The sequence below is a fragment of the Petromyzon marinus genome, chromosome 2 (genome assembly GCF_048934315.1).
Source record: "Petromyzon marinus isolate PM22_M1 ecotype Great Lakes invasive population chromosome 2, UKy_Petmar_22M1.pri1.0, whole genome shotgun sequence".
Classification (NCBI taxonomy): domain Eukaryota; kingdom Metazoa; phylum Chordata; class Hyperoartia; order Petromyzontiformes; family Petromyzontidae; genus Petromyzon; species Petromyzon marinus.
The window spans coordinates 9,298,512-9,316,123 of NC_133668.1; the positions used below are offsets into that span (position 1 = coordinate 9,298,512).

A 17,612-nucleotide genomic window follows, 5' to 3' on the forward strand; every position below is an offset into this window, starting at 1 on the left:
GGCTAGCACCTTGAGGCCACGTGAAGTGTCGAACGCCCGCTGGCAGGAGGTCACGGGGCAGACCCAGATGCCACAGGTCGATTGACTGAGACGACTGGCTAATGCACCACCTGTGCCCCCTACTGTGCCAACTTGCTGTGCTTTAGCCACCCGGCGCTCCGCTCGTTGTTGTGAGCGTCGCTCCTCCGCCCTCCGTTGTTGTTGGAGGGCAACTGCCTCCAACTGCCCAGTAGCGTCCTTCACAAGCCTCATCGACAGAGGCCGATCTTGACACCGCTGGTACCAGTCATCGGCAAGTCCACTCAGCTCCACGTCCTCCTGTACCACATCACTCCATCTCTTCTCTAGCCCATGCCGCGCCCGTTTAGCCCCCTCGATCCGGCCGAACAAAAGCTGTTTAGGCATGCGGTGGCTGGGCATGCGGGCTACATGACCCAGCCAACGCAGCCTTGCCTGCCGGAGGAGCTCACCGATGGGACTTTGTCCACATCTTTCAAGGATTTGTGAGCTCCTCACACAATCCAGCCTTGTTAAACCCAGGATGGTTCGTAGGCAGGCCAGCCTAAATGTTTCTAACCGGCGAAGATGTTCCATTAGGGGGGTCCACGTTTCTCAAGCGTAGAAAAGGGAGGGAATGACCGTGGCCGAGAAGACCTGAAGCTTCGTGCGGAGTGATAAACCAGGTAGCTTCCACACAGCGTTACGCAACTGATAAAAAGATAATGCTGCTCGACTGATTCGGAGTGAGACCTCTGCTGTTAAACCGGAGCCGGTCATGAGCACACTGCCAAGGTATGGGAAACTCTCCACTCTCTCCACAACTGCCCTATCACCAATTAGAAGTTGTGGGGGTGGAGTGTCTGATGGTACAAAATACCCAGGCAGGTGCTTAGTGTTGGTGGGGCTGATGGTAAGGCCCCACCTCTTGGTGGCAAGCTCCATGTTCAGCAGCAGCGCCTCTAACTCCTCCTCTGAGTGAGCAGAAATTACCAGATCATCGGCATACATAACGTGATTGAGCAATAGGGAGCCATGCCTTGACCGCACCCGGGCATCGATCAGCCTCCCATTGTATCTGTATCAAGTGGAAATTCCTCCGGTACAGCTATTGAAGGCTTCACGAACTACGTGGTCAAAATAGATGTTAAATAATGTGGGAGCCAGAGGACATCACTGTCGCACCCCAAGGTGTACAGTGAATGGCTCTGACTCCCGGCCACGTAGTTTTACCCGGGCCCGCTCACCATCATGAAGGTCCTTAATGATCGTGAGCAGAAGGTTAGGGACTCCGAAAGTACGAAGAACAACCCACAGCCCAGGTCTACTGATGGTATCATAGGCCTTGACCAGGTCAATAAAGCAGAGATGTAGGTCTTGTTGGAATTCCCTACACCTCTGCTGTAGCAGACGAACAGAAAATATAGCATCTGTGCAGGACCGCCCTTTCCTGAAACCGCATTGGGGCTCCGCAAGCCTCTCCTCTGCGTGCCTAGCAAGGCGATGTTGAATAATCCTTGCCAGGACTTTTCCTGGCACACTGAGGAGTGAGATGCCCCGGTAGTTGTTAAAGTCTGTGCAGTCCCCCTTCTGCGACCACCAGGGCATCCTTCCAATCCTGCGGAACCCATCCAGTGGTCCAGACTGTTGTTAATATGTTTTGTAGGGCAGTCTGTGCACAAACGCCACCCTCCCTCAGCATTTTGCTTGGGAGATCATCTCTGCCTGGTGCCTTTCCTGGTCTCAGACTCTGGATCGCCTTCAGTACTTCCTCAACAGATGGCACCTCAGCCAGCCACTTACAGGGGGTGACTTCCTCCTCCAATATTTGAGGCACCGCAGCCTCAGCAGGGTCATCCCCACTTTGTCCCACGTTGTTCTCCTGGCTGAGGGATTTTCCCTCCCCCAGGACCTCACAGAAATGCTCAGCAAATCTGCAAACCTGTTCCAGGGGGTCGGAGATTGGATGGTAATAGGTGTGGCGCTGCAGGTTACTTTTTTGATGGAATTAAAGAGCGATTTGTGATCACGGGCCACTGAGGCAGACTACATCTCCTCAGCAACCCGCGACCACCACCCATACTTGCAGCGCCTCACGGCTCTCCGAACCTCCGAGCGAAGGCTGCGGTAAGCCTCCTCGATGGTCAGTGGGCAGATCAGCTCCATGGTAGGTCCTGGTGTCAAGGACATGGGCCCGCATCTGCTGTTCGGTCACTATGTAGTCCAGCAGATGTTCTTGCTTGGACCCGGCATGCATCCATGATGCGGTATGGATGCGCTGATGCCGGAAGAGCGTGTTGGTAATTACAAGCCCATGGGCTCCACAAAAATCTAGCAGCCTCCTGCCATTGTTATTGAGCTGATCTGGCCCATGCCTTCCAATTACTCCAGACCAGGTGCCAGCATCATGACCAGCTCGGGCATTGAAGTCACCCAACAAGATCACTCTATCCCGAGGGGACACTTTAGCTAGCACCTGTGACAGGAGGTCATAGAAGGCCTCTGACTCATCGACCTTGCCTGCATCCCTCCATGGATGTTCATCTTCAGTGGGGGCATAAGTAACCACGACCACCCCTCCTCGCCTCTGGTTGATGGGAAAGCGAGCACAACGTAGGCTGGGGCTTACAGCTTCCCACACCTCACCGCCACGCTCCCACGCCCCCTTCATTCTTTTATTCAGAAGAAGAGCCACACCCTGTTGTTTGGCAGTCTCCTGCCCCGAGTAGAGGACTGTCCACCCCTCATGGTGGCAGGTGCCAGAGCCGGTCCACCGGACCTCCTGAATACCACAAAGATCCAGGCGGTACCGGCCCAGCTCCCGACAGAGGAGTGGCAGTGTCTCCTCCGCAGTGAGCGTTCGGATATTCCACATGGCCACACGTAGTGGTTTTTTGTTGTTTCTGGAGGAGCCCCGAGGTTAAGGATTCAGTCTCTTGGCTCCGCCAAATGGGGTTTGGCCAGGAGACGTTATAGACGACTTTCCCTCCGGCACAAGCTTATTTATGAAATTTTGTCGTCGTGGTTTAGTGGTAATTAATTGAAGGTGAAGGTGTTACCGGCCCCTCGCACCAGTCCAGAGCCAACATTTAGGAGCTGTGGTGGTTACAAATGCCGTGAAGGGAAAGGCCAATTGGAATTGGCCCTCCCCCCACGGCAATGCCAACAACAGCATTGCCCACCACAGCATTGCCCATCCGGCACCACAAGGAGGTAGGGGGCTGTTTTGCACATCGACTCACACACACACACATCGACTCACACACATATATATCGACGCACACACACACACATCGACTTACGCATACACACATAGACGCACACATTAATTGACTTATTGACTCACACACACACACATGGACTTACACACTCACATATCGACGCACACACACATATAGACTCACACATACATGGAACTACACACACACACACATATCGACTAATCACACATGGACCTACACACGCACAGTTAAACGTACAGACACACAGCAATTCACACACACACACATCGACTCATACACACACACGTAGACTTATGCACACACATCGACTCTCACACACACATCGACTCACACACAGACATCGACTCACACACACACATCGACTTACACACACACATCGATGCAGACACGCACACATGTACTTAGACACACACATTATTATTGTAAAAAGAATTCCCTCATCAAAACACTACACCATAGGGCCCACTGCATTTCCGACCAACACCACCTAGCCAGTGAACTGGAACACATACACCAGGCCTTCAAGATGAATGGGTACTCGGACCACATTAATCGCAAAGCTGTTTCTCCAACCATGGAGAAACAACCCCCTGAGAAGCCGACCGATCAAAACCATCACGTTACCATACATAGGTGTGACCAAAAAGATTTCAAAAATCTTAAACAAACACAAGATCCAGGTCTGATTCAGTACAGTACACACAATCCGTGATCTAATCCCATCTGTGAAGGATGTCATTCCTGACATGAAATATCCTGGAGTCTACAAACCAAGTTGCACCTGCGGTGGCTGTTACATTGGGGAAACGAAACAACATGTCTCGGACCGTGTTCGCGAGCACAAGGCAGATCTGAAACACGGCAGAACTAATTCCTCCGCCGTGGCTGACCATTGCTCAAACGCTGTGGGCTCTCATGATTTTGTTTTTTCCGAGACCAAGGTACTCTGCAAACCTTCGGGCTACTATCATAGGTTTGTTCATGAAGCCATCCAGATATATAAACATAGACATAACTTCAACCGAGAAGATGGATACAAATTGAGCAATCATTGGAAGGATGTTATTAACCAGGTAAAACCTTAACTGTTTATGGTTATTCCATCATATTTGCCGGGCACTAGTCTATTTTGCCGAGTTAATTGCATCCCCAGCGTTTGGCATTGCTGCTGCATTGGCATTGTTGGCTTCATTGGCATTGTTGTTGCACCCCCCCCCGCGCATCCCCAGCTCTCTCAGCCTCCCACTTCCAGCCCCGCCCACTTCCCCCCGTCCAGCTTCACGTCCCTCTCCTAGCGTCCACGCAACGCTCCCCTCCCCCTACCCCCCTCTTTGCCCCTCCCCCCTCTCTTACCTATATATAACCTCTTACCACGGGATCTCTCTCCCACTTCAGCAAAAAAAATATTGCTGTGGTTTTCCCACCTGATGATGATTGCTTGTGTTGCAATCGAAACGTTGTGATTTCTTTTTATTTTATACCTACGTGACTTTTCCGAAAGAACCAGAGAGTATAAGAATGACTAACTTAATTGTTAAATATTAGTTGTCTACACACACACACCACGCACTCACACACATATTGAAGCACGCACACACACACAGCGACTTATATACACACACGGACGTACACACACATCGACGCACACACAAACACATCGACTTACACACACACACATCTACTGACACACATATCAACTGACGAACACACATCGACTTGCACACACACATCGACTTATACACACACACGGATGTACACACACAAATGAACTCACACACATACATAGACTCACACACACATCGACCTACACACACACATATGGACTTACACACACACACCCCATGGTTTGCGAGCCAAATCCTTCGCAAGTTTCGGCCACACACAGACACACAGACAGACAAACAATGACATTTATAAGTAATATATATACATAGAGATATATCCACTATATATATGCTCTAATAATGTATTGAATATATATGTGCATATATAATATATGGAGGACTGGTGGCAGAGTTATTAAAGCACTGCGCTCTAAACCTGCGAACCTGAGTTTGAATTCCGGCCACGGCTAAAAGCAGTGACGAGTGATATCTAAACTAATCCCAGGGAACTCCTTCCGCAATTTGCATTGAAACAGACTCAACAAACAACTCACCACACATATTCTTGGGTCTTTCGGTAAAGTCACGTAGATAGGTTCAGAGAAAATAACAACAAAAAACTACGACTTTTCGATCGCAACACAAGCGGTCGTCTTCAGGAAAAGGAGGGTTAGCTTCCAAGGCAAACTGTTTAGAAGGGTTTGAAATGGGCATAGCCCAAATGTCAGCAGCCAATGATAATGTAAGGCTGATCTGAAACACGGTAGGACCAATACCTCGGCCATGGCTGATCATTGTTTTAATGTGGCTGGCTCACACGATATTGATTTCTCTAAGACGAAGGTACTTTGCAAGCCCACTGGCTATCAACAAAGATTCGTTCATGAAGCCATACATATATATAGACACAGACACAATTTCAACTGAGAAGATGGGTACAAACTGAACAATCATTGGAAGGACGTTATCAACCAGTTTAAGTTATAATTGGCCATGATGTTCCTATGCTACCACCTTCCGATATTAGTTGTATTTTACTCCCATTTCAAATTCGCGCTTTCACTCGGTTCACACTAGCAGTCACTTTGCGCGCTTGGTCGCGGCATTTTCATATTCTTAGCACTTTCGGTAAAGTCACGTTGAAGGGAAACAATAAAATGATCAAATATATATAAAACAATACAAATTCTCACGACGTTTCGACCATAACACAAACGGTCATCATCACGTGACAATCATTTTCACCTGGTGGCCCTTTGATTGGTGGAAAACCAACCACCGTCAGGTTGGCTGCCCACCATTTAAATTATCATTGGCTGCTGACATTTGGGCTACGCCCATTTCAAACAATTATAAACAGTTTGCCTTGGAAGCTAACCCCCCTTTTCCTGAAGACGACCGCTTGTGTTGCGATCGAAACGTCGTAGTTTTTTGTTATTTTCTTTGAACTTATCTACGTGACTTTACCGAAAGACCCAAGAATATGAATTCCTGCAGTCACGAAAGCTTTAAGTCAAGACTCGCGCACACACAATAAAGGGCCACCTACGACCGTTTAAACTAATTGTTTAGTTCGAGGACATCTCACTAAGGGTAAAGGTACAGCCAGTAGCATAACTCGCGTGGGGACAAGGGGTGCCTTCGCCCCACTGGTGGCCAAAGCTGTGGGTTTGGGCCCCCTTGACAACCACCATGAGATCTGTTTTCAACAATATTGGGGCCCCACCTGACCGATTGCCGCAACCTCTGAGCTAATAATGTAGTTACGCCACTTGCTCACGTCACTGCTGGCATTTGGGCCTCCACAAGAGGGACTTCTACAGAGCCACATTACGAGCTATTTTTGCCTACTCTTCCACGTTGATCAGACGTCTTGGCAGAGGTGGGAGTACCCACACTTTATCTTACTGCACGTGACTAACTGTTGTATACCCATTTATACTGCTGGGTGAACAGAAGCCCGGGCATTTTGAAATGTGCTCATTGTCTGACCTGCCACACCGGGAGATTGAACTCCCGGTGTGGCTGGAACGGTCTCCTCGCTCGGGGTGAGCGGTCATTGCTTTCCCTTGATAAATGTTAATTAGAGTTTGATGCTAAGTGCTACGCTGCTCATGTACATGCACAGCCTTTTTGTCAATCCACTGCTAGGTGAAGGCCCTCCATGTGCCACCTTGGGCAGCTCAGCTGGGCTAAATCGCCTGAAGTTTATGGGTCAGGCGATTAAAAGCAGTTGTCCTTATAGTAGTGCCGGTTTATCGCAGCCAGCTCCCATGCTTTTGGAGAGACTGGTATCTGCTATAGAAGTGTGAAAATTTTCCCTGCTTTAGGCAAATAGAGATGAGGCAATGTCCTGCATGGTAAATTGAGGAGACACTTTGAGTTTAATTGTTTTGTCTGCTGTACAGTGGATGTTGTGTGTAAAAGGTATGGATTATTGTGTCATTGGCATGACCAAAATCCCAAATTTCAATCAGCCAGCACTTGTATGACCAAGTGGAGAGTTCATTCAAGCTACAAGTGTCTTTTTCCAAGGAGGTCGTGAAAATGTGGGATTTTAGTCATGCCATTGACATGCAATTACAATTTTAAATGGCATAAACATTCGAACAAAAATGTTTGTTAGTTATTCAGATTGCTCCTGCAAAAAAACCATAGCAAATGTCAGTCTCCTCTCACACAGTTCCAGGGCAGTGATGAACCATAAATATTCGTCACCTTTGATATTCACACTGGACAGAGACCATGAAAATTCTGTCATTGCCATCGTTGAATATTTACAGAACCCCCCAAAGAGATTAACTGTAAGTAGCGTATATGTGTCTAATTTTATTGTAACCTACCATTCATCGGCTCTGGCCTTGCGTATTACATTTTTTACTGGGTATCGTAATTGCACCACCCACAAACTTTCCAAACTGTGATTAAAGCTGCAGCATATAGTGAAAATGCATTTGCACAATGTGAAATAGTCACACAACACATTTCCTCATCATTTGGCTGGGGTCCCATCTGGTTAGCTGCATTACCTGATAAAGACTAGGGATGAGTTTTGAATAAAAAGTAAATATTTTGAGTTCTTGAATTAATACGGAAAATTTCTGATCTTTTTAGGATTTACAGATCGTTTACATTGATAAATGTTTATGTGTTCACAAAAGTGGCATCAATTGATGCCATTTGACACCATTTCCGGAAGGCAAATGGTGGAAGTGACATAATATTAGTGATGTAATTTTTATTCTCAGAATAATCTGTAATAAAAATTCGGGTCACCTAAAAATGTCATAACTAGGCCTGATTTATTTTTGTTCAGATTAATACTTAAGTCACAAGCCCATCGCTCGTAGAGACAAGTCGACAGGGTTGTGGAATGTCCAACTTGGTCTTTGCCTTCAGACTGTTGAGTTTTAACTTGTCTGTCAGAACCTACCATGAGATGAGTGCGTAGACCTATGGCTCATTTGTTCATATAGACGCCGAAGTTTAAACAATATTTTTGTGCAAAGAGCACAGCTATGTTGTGCATATATATACAGTAATTATAGTATTGCTTTGCGCTAATTTATCCACGGAATATAATGTACTAGCGAGAAGTACCCGGCGTTGCCCAGGCGAAAAAGACACACACACATCGACTTACACACAGACATCGACCCACACACACAAACACATCGACTTCCACATACACATGGACTCAAACACACAGACATCTACTTACACACACACACATGGAGTAACACACAGACATCGACTTTAGACACACACATGGAGTTACACAAACACATCGACTCACACACACACAACAACCGCCATTCGCCACTAACTGGTGGTGATGTCACCACGACGCTTGTGCCAGGCTATGTGCACCTTGAGGCCACGTGAAGTGTCGAACGCCCGCTGGCAGGTCACGGAGCAGACCCAGATGGCACAGGTCGATTGACTGAGACGACTGGCTGATGCACCACCTGTGCCCCCTACTGTGCCAACTTGCTGTGCTTTAGCCACCCGGCGCTCCGCTCGTTGTTGTGAGCATCGCTCCTCCGCCCTCTGTTGTTGTTTGAGGGCAACTGCCTCCAACTGCCCAGTAGCGTCCTTCACGAGCCTCATTGACAGATGCCGATCTTGACACCGCTGGTACCAGTCATCGGCAAGTCCACTCAGCTCCACGTCCTCCTGTACCACATCACTCCATCTCTTCTCTAGCCCATGCCGCGCCCGTTTAGCCCCCTCGATTTGGCCGAACAAAAGCTGATTAGGCATGCAGTGGCAGGGCATGCGGGCTACATGACACAGTCAACGCAGCCTTGCCTGCCGGAGGAGCTCACCGATGGGACTTTGTCCACATCTTTCAAGGATTTGTGAGCTCCTCACACAATCCAGCCTTGTTAAACCCAGGATGGATCGTAGGCAGGCCAGCCTAAATGTTTTTAACCGGTGAAGATGTTCCATTAGGGGGGGTCCACGTTTCTCAAGCGTAGAAAAGGGAGGGAATGACCGTGGCCGAGAAGACCTGAAGCTTCGTGCGGAGTGATAAGCCAGGTAGCTTCCACACAGCGTTACGCAACTGATAATGCTGCTCGACTGATTCGGAGTGAGACCTCTGCTGTTAAACCGGAGCCGGTCATGAGCACACTGCCAAGGTATGGGAAACTCTCCACTCTCTCCACAACTGCCCTATCACCAATTGGGAGTTGTGGGGGTGGAGTGTCTGATGGTACAAAATACCCAGGCAGGTGCTTAGTTTTGGTGAGGTTGATGGTAAGGCCCCACCTCTTGGTGGCAAGCTCCATGTTCAGCAGCAGCGCCTCCAACTCCTCCTCTGAGTGAGCACCAAGCTGCTTGGCAATGGTCTTGTAGCCCATTCCAGCCTTGTGTAGGTCTACAATCTTGTCCCTGACATCCTTGGAGAGCTCTTTGGTCTTGGCCATGGTGGAGAGTTTGGAATCTGATTGATTGATTGCTTCTGTGGACAGGTGCTCCTACTCTCAGCTCGTTACCTATGTAAAAGACACCTGGGAGCCAGAAATCTTTCCGATTGAGAGGGGGTCAAATACTTATTTCCCTCATTAAAATGCCATTCAATTTATAACATTTTTGACATGCGTTTTTCTGGATTTTTTTGTTGTTATTCTGTCTCTCACTGTTCAAATAAACCTACCATTAAAATTATAGACTGATCATTTCTTTGTCAGTGGGCAAACGTACAAAATCAGCAGGGGATCAAATACTTTTTTCCCTCACTGTAAAGGTATTGTTGACCAAAGTCTTATGTAAATATTGATTCAGTAGCAAGGTGTGTGCACACCTGCTGCTGAAAAATCTTAAATGCCTGCTACCGAAATATTCTGTTAAATAAACACAATTCAAGGAAGCCATCTGTTTTTACAAATGTCCTTAAAATGTACTCTTTAAACTTAGGAAGTCTTTAGATTTTCACGTGATAAATCACAGAATGTATAATCCCCGTGCGCCCAAACGTCTACGCAAATGTGTGAAGTGTACACTCGTACAAATCCGTACAAGGAATGCAGTGGCATTGCTCTGTTGATGCGCACCATAATAATACCACTCATTTAGAATAATTAATTTATCAAGGAAAACCACGAGGAGTGCAATGACTCCTTTTCAGGAGGATCCTGCAGCATTGCCATTTTATATGAAAATGTTTTCAGATGGAAAGTGTTTTCACACTATCCCCATACAGATGGAAATAGATGGATATTCGTCAGCTTGCTGTATTGCCTTAGGGTGTCGCACATCGACTCCCGCCACAGGACGGGAGTTTCACATTTGTGTGTGATCCAACAACCCTCGCCTCCACAGTGTTGAATTACAGGTGTACGCTGCCGCCACATCACTTGCATGACAGTAGGTTAACGGGTGTTCAGTGGATACGAGTCTAGGTTATGATTCAGGGTGGAGGTTGTGGCTGCGTAGTAGCTGTCTTACCTGTAGGTATGCATCGATGCATTGTCACATTTTAGGGTCTAAATGCGATTCAAGAGTCAATATTTTGTTTAATTTTACCGTATCATTCGTGCTGTTTCGTTCACTCCATTAACCTAAATGTAACAATCTCTCAACATTTTGCGTATAGATGTTTCCACTGCAGGCAGTGATGGACACATGTAAGATGAACAAGAACAGGAAAATTTTAACTGTGTTGTTAGGAAAAATGGAAGGAACAGGAAAGACAGGAAGACCTAACAGAGAATGGCTTGACGACATAAGAGATGGGTGCCAGAAAGATGTGGCACTACTTGAGCATATTGGCACAAAACAGAAGAAAGTGGAAACATATCACTAAATGTGCAGTGGATACCTATGGGCTATTTGCCCATTGATCGTGATGATGATTTTTCCACCAGCATTTGTTTAGGCAGGCCAACTATGGATCACTTTTCACCATCTGCGTCTCATCAGCATGTCTCACTCGGATAATCTGTATTCAGACCACTACCAGTGAATTAAAATCACCAATTATTATCAGAAGGCGAGTCCATTGCCTTGTTAAACTCGAGTTGCAGGCCACCGCTGCTGATCACTTACCCTCCCACCAATACAAGCCATTTGTGATTATCGCAAGACGTCCTGGACAGCATGGAAGAGCAGGCCAAATACCATCTGCAGGGTGATTACAGCTCCCCCGAGTAGAAGACTTCTACCAGCAGTGGCATGATAAAAATATTTCAGGACGGCACCTTTACATATTCATTTTTTTTTTTTACAAATTGGGTATATGCGTACGCATAACTCGTGCGTCCTTGTGTTGTTATGTAGATAAAGGACTGTGTGTTGAAAATCTTTATGGATCGAGGAGGCAGGTGCCACGAGTGTGCACTTGTTTCTTGACCTGGCTCCTGACGCTGACGGTGACTGGCGCGAGGCCCAGTCTCTTTCCCCCAGTGCTTCTGAGCCAGCCAGAGCCGAGAGAGAGAGAGAGACTGTCACCATGATACAGAGGGCTATAATCTTCACTTCATCTCAAATTGTCCATCTCCTCCTGCTGCTCATCCTAATCAGCCATGATCATCAATGTATTGCTGGATGACGGCCTCCCCAAGCTGTTGCCATCTCTCACGGTTCTACAATGTAACAATTAACCCAGCACCTGCACACGGGCATATTTCATTGATCCATCTCCATGGTGAATGTCTTCTCTCGCATGTTTCATTCCTTGGCTGCCACACCACACTATTCCTGATCATCGGCCATCATTCCTGCTTTGCTTTTCTTCTATAAATCACAAAATATGCTACACTTATCCCACGCTCGACTAGTGGTCAATATTATCAACTTTCTTACCATCATCTTCTGGGTTCAGAATGTTATTATTATTTTTATTATTTTATCTCCATTCTACGTGACTTTACCGAAAGAACCCAGAATAAGAATCCCTGCAGTCACGAACACTTTCAATCGAAATTTCTTACCATCAAATAACGTATTTTTTTTGTTTAACCACAATGTGGTCTTTTTGCTAACTCATAAATGCTGCTGGCAGCTTGAATGTGGTAACATTTTATTTAAAAAATGTTGTAAATGTCGGAGTGATTTGGAAGGCAACGGCGATTGATGAGATGGGGAAATAAAATGGCAACAGTGGGAGAGTGGGGGACGAGAGATCATGAAATAAAATTACATATTTTGTTCACAATTTTTGAAAATACGAGTTGTTATGAAAAAATGTGTTCATTAATCTTCAGCATTGAAAGAACTGTGAACGGTTGGTTTGGTTTGTCCACAGGCAATGTTTTAATTTCTGGTGATTGAGAGGAGTGATCATCTGGATCTAATCCCATTTCCAAATCTCTGTCAGATGCCGCTTGCTGTTACCAGGCCCGGGAGTATCCCATCTGCCGGGAGGCATGTGAACAGGTCAGTTGTCCTCGTACACGCACAGCCGCACACGCGGCCACTGCCTTTTGTTACTATGTTCTGCTGCCCCTTCACAAAAAGCAATGACTGAAGCCGGTTTTGTCCCTCGTTCCCATTTGTGTGCCTGTGTTCACGCAAGGTCATTCCTCCTGCGACCATAAAAACATTGCAGAAATAGCTTTCATGTCGCTTCATCAATTTCCATAATTGAACCGGTAATTTGCTCATGCCAATATGCTCATCACACGCACTCTGACCCCTTCTCCAATTAGAGCATCCTGCAGGCCGGCTCCGTTTAATGGCTTTCCTGTGTGCGGCCATGTGGGAGCCCGTAGAGCTAACATTACTCTGTCTCATCAGGATGACACATCCTGCCTCCCTCCCTAACCCACACTCGCTCTTAATTGACGACAAATGTGCAAGACCTCCGTTGTGACGCAATGGTATGTGATCGCTGGCCATGAACACGTTTTTTTAATTTGAAGCATTTGACTTTGTTATTTTCCAATTTTGTTCACAAAATACTGTGCCTCTTTATTGGGCATCGTCGTGAAATGCCAAGGTGATGTCTCACCGTTGGGCTTTGCCGCAGTGTGTCTATTGCTCTGAATCTGATTATGTTCTTTACCATGAATCATATTGCCCAATTTTTCTTTTTCAACAGCTCACATCAACCAAGAGCGACTCCAGGCTGAGGCATCTGCTGCACCGGCTGCCAGGATACTGCCCTGATTCCATGGTGCGTGCCGCACATGATGCCTCCAATCCTCCGCCTGGCTTTGTCACTGCAGCCTCTTTAGCACATCCAGTGTTTGTTGTTTCTTACTAAAATTCAGGGTTCCACTGTTTTTGCCCCCCCCTCCGCCCCATTCCACACCCCATCCCAAAAACAGACAGAAAATAAACCAGGCCATATTTTTTCGACTACCCATAGAGTGTCCGATATACACATATGAATTAGTTATATGTGGTGGCACGACAGCTATTAATGCAAGCAGCCTCGTAAACTTGTTATGGCTATACTGGAAGTAATCACCACTGTTAAAAAGCCAGGCACTTGTTCGATTTGAATTGTATGTTATGGTACTGTTGACCATGACGAATATAAAGTGTTATTAGCGTTCACAATACGTTGATGATGCCTGCTTCATCCTATGGATCCATGGTTGCTGTTGGATTAATTTATATTAACCCTAGACCATGGTAGACACTACAGCATGCATGGATGGATTTTGTTTTTCAGTTATATTGCATTTTAATTTAGCCATGGCCACATTTGCAGCTAGATAGGATGTCAATTAATCAATACATTCTATTTTTTTTTTCCTTGGTTCTTCCGGTAAAGTCACGTAGAATGAGAATAAAATAATACATTGATAAAATAAAATAACACAATAATATTCTCACGACGTTTCGGCCACAACACAAGCAGCCTTCATCAGGTGAAGGGACGAGACTGTCTGGTAGGACAGCGCTGGAGTGAAAGAGCCACGTTCAGATCACGGCTTTTAAGCTGTGTGAGAGGAACAAAGCGCCTTGACAAAGGAATTAGCATATATTTCAACTTCAGCACCCATTTTTTCGCCATATAGCATTGTGATATATAACGACTTATTGTTGGTAGCTTAGCTGATTGGACAATATAGAGTTTATTGATAACATGAAGGTAATTTATATTTTAGTTTTTATTGGTTCACTATATAGTACTGTGAATAGCTCAGATGTGTAGGCCTTGACTTCAACATAGTCATTTCTGTGACCAGTCACTAGCTAATCACTCAGTTATTTCAATGCTAAATTCGCTTAGTTATTTCAATGCTAAATTCTCCTGTTTGATTTGTACTAAGTGCCTCGGTGAATGTGTATGGTCTGACTTTAACGTAGCTATTTCTGTGAGCAGTTACAAGCTAATCACTCAGCTATTTCAATGCTAAATTCTATGCTAATTCCATTGTCAAGGGGTGCCTCTGCGGATGTGTATGCTTTAACTTAGCTATTTCAATGCTAAATTCTATGCTAATTCCATTGTCAAGGGGTGCCTCTGCGGATGTGTATGCTTTAACTTTTAACATAACTATTTCTGTGACCAGTCACAAGCTAATCATTCAGCCATTTCAATGCTAAATTATATACTAATTCCTTTGTCAAGGCGCTTTGTTCCTCTCACACAGCTTAAAAGCCGTGATCTGAATGTGGCTCTTTCACTCCAGCGCTGTCCTACCAGACAGTCTCGTCCCTTCACCTGATGAAGGCCGCTTGTGTTGTGGCCGAAACGTCGTGAGAATATTATTGTGTTATTTTATTTTATCAATTTATTATTTTATTCTCATTCTACGTGACTTTACCGAAAGAACCAAAGAAGATGAATCATTGCAGTCACGAAAGCTTTAAATCGAAAAATTCTATTTTTTATTCACTTATTCAGGAATTGCCTGTAATGGCATGGCATGTGATGCTAAAAAACTATAAATGTGTCTCTCTTGTTAGTTGCTTTTTAAAAGCCAAATCATAGACTTCCTGTGCTTGAATTTACAAGAGACACAATAATACTTGAAGTCCAGATGGCTGCCTAGCCAAAGGAGGGAACATGCCAGAGAAGGCCACCTTCCATGGAGATGGAGCGATGAGGTCAGCTCGAGTGCAGGAGCTAGATCAGAGGTCGACAACCTGTGGCTCTGCAACCGCATGCGGCTCTTTAAGGACTGCATTGTGGTTCTTGAAATTTATAGCTTTTTTTTTTACCTAATTCGAAAAAAATGCCTCTTCTTGTTATTTTGGTTCCTGACCCCTGACCACGGGAGTCCATTTTACCATGGAAGTCCAGTTTACCATGGAAGTCCTGTTTACCATGAGAGTCCAGTTTACCATGGAAGTCCTGTTTACCATGAGAGTCCAGTTTACCATGGAAGTCCAGTTTACCATGAGAGTCCTGTTTACCATGAGAGTCCAGTTTACCATGGAAGTCCAGTTTACCATGAGAGTCCTGTTTACCATGAGAGTCCTGTTTACCATGAGAGTCCAGTTTACCATGGAAGTCCAGTTTACCATGGAAGTCCTGTTTACCATGAGAGTCAGTTTACCATGAGAGTCCAGTTTACCATGGAAGTCCAGTTTACCATGGAAGTCCTGTTTACCATGAGTCCAGTTTACCATGGAAGTCCAGTTTACCATGAGAGTCCTGTTTACCATGGAAGTCCAGTTTACCATGAGAGTCCTGTTTACCATGAGAGTCCAGTTTACCATGGAAGTCCAGTTTACCATGAGAGTCCAGTTTACCATGGAAGTCCAGTTTACCATGGAAGTCCTGTTTACCATGGAAGTCCTGTTTACCATGAGAGTCCAGTTTACTATGAGAGTCCAGTTTACCATGGAAGTCCAGTTTACCATGAGAGTCCTGTTTACCATGGGAGTCCAGTTTACCATGGAAGTCCTGTTTACCATGAGAGTCCAGTTTACCATGGAAGTCCTGTTTACCATGGAAGTCCTGTTTACCATGGGTAGAAGTTTGCAACCTGCAGCTCCGGAACAGCATGTGGTTCTTTAAGGACTGCTTCGTGACGCTATTTATTAAGGACCACCGTCTCGTGTTCGCGTTCATTCAGGCTCTTGAAATGTTGAGTGTTTTACCGAATTCGAAAAAAATGGCTCTTCATGTTGTTTACTTTGCCAACCCCCGATCCAGATGGATCGTTGCATATGGTGACTGAGTTGGGGAGATGTTCATGTGGCAGTGGACACATCAAGGTTAATGATGATTATGATGATGAGACGGGTGTTAAAACTGACGACATTTTGGGTACACAAATATCTCATTACAAATAGTAAATCAGGCACTTCAGGACGATGTATATTTAACTAGACCACCGATGATGTAGAACACGCAATATGTAATAATTGTGATTAATATTACTGTCACAGTTACTAAATTATGTTTGCTTTCAAGCTTAGGTCATGTCATTGCTGTCCAAATAAAACCTCCACTTAAATGAGACGTTACAAATCATTAGACGTAAAAATATACTGATCTCATTTGAAATGTAGTCCACAGACGACTATGAACCAACTTGGCAATGTGAAAGAAAGGAATCCTCGTCTCAAGTGTCAGTTCACCACTGTGAGACCACCTAGCCAGCTCAAGTAGCAATATACAGCAACGGTATTTATGTAATCATATCTACGAGCCCTTACAAAATAAAATTTCTTATTGCAAATTCCAAATCAAAACACTGTCACGGGAATTTCGACTGTTTTGCAAGCTGCCAGGAATGTATGTACACTTTTACCCTTACCGTACTTTTAATGTCTTTAAATAACTCGTGCTCGTAATGTGCATTTTACAACAGTGACACAAAACTAAAAGTATGTGGTTGGCCAGCCTGCCTGGCATAAAGACGTTGATGTTGGCATAGCTGCCGCAAAGTGTGCATGTGAGTGAGCTACACACACACACGCACGCGCGTGTTAGTTCTTCCTTTCTTTTTTGGCAGTTGTTCCGAGAGATTCCTTTGGTATCGGAACCGTCGACTCTGCGCGTATTGTTGACATCGGTGTTTTTCCTCTGTGTGCTCGCATGTCACGGTCACTTTAGTTCAGATTTACCAGATTCTTTTGAAGGTTGTACTGGAAAGTGTATAATTGTTACCATCTGCGCGCCTCCTTCGCTAAGAGCAGAGAAGCCTTGGTCGGGAATTTTTTTTTTTTAGAAATGCCAGTGGTGTTTTTATATTTCGCTTGTGGTCCCTTATCCCTGGTGCTTTGCCAGTGCCCACATGAAAGTGTCTTTGGGAAAGACGTCGTTTGGAAATTGTTGAAAAATCACACTGATGGAGAGTGGCTACAAGTCAGGCTTATTTTAACAATATTGTTTTTATATAATTGACCGTGTACA

General features: G+C 45.4%; 2 protein-coding genes across 5 annotated transcripts in view; one reads left to right on the top strand and one right to left on the bottom strand.

The window, feature by feature from the left end:
• LOC116948081 (beta-crystallin A2) overlaps nt 1-17,612 on the bottom strand; it is a 46,088-nt gene that overhangs the window by 20,580 nt on the left and 7,896 nt on the right. The window lies entirely within an intron of this gene.
• Nucleotides 1-17,612, top strand: part of RECK (reversion inducing cysteine rich protein with kazal motifs) — a 121,560-nt gene that overhangs the window by 3,573 nt on the left and 100,375 nt on the right. For both annotated transcript variants that reach the window (XM_032964382.2, XM_032964391.2), the window contains exons 2-3: nt 12,666-12,724; nt 13,389-13,463. In XM_032964382.2, the coding sequence (XP_032820273.1) occupies nt 12,666-12,724; nt 13,389-13,463 (134 nt within the window). The remainder of the gene's footprint in view (nt 1-12,665; nt 12,725-13,388; nt 13,464-17,612) is intronic.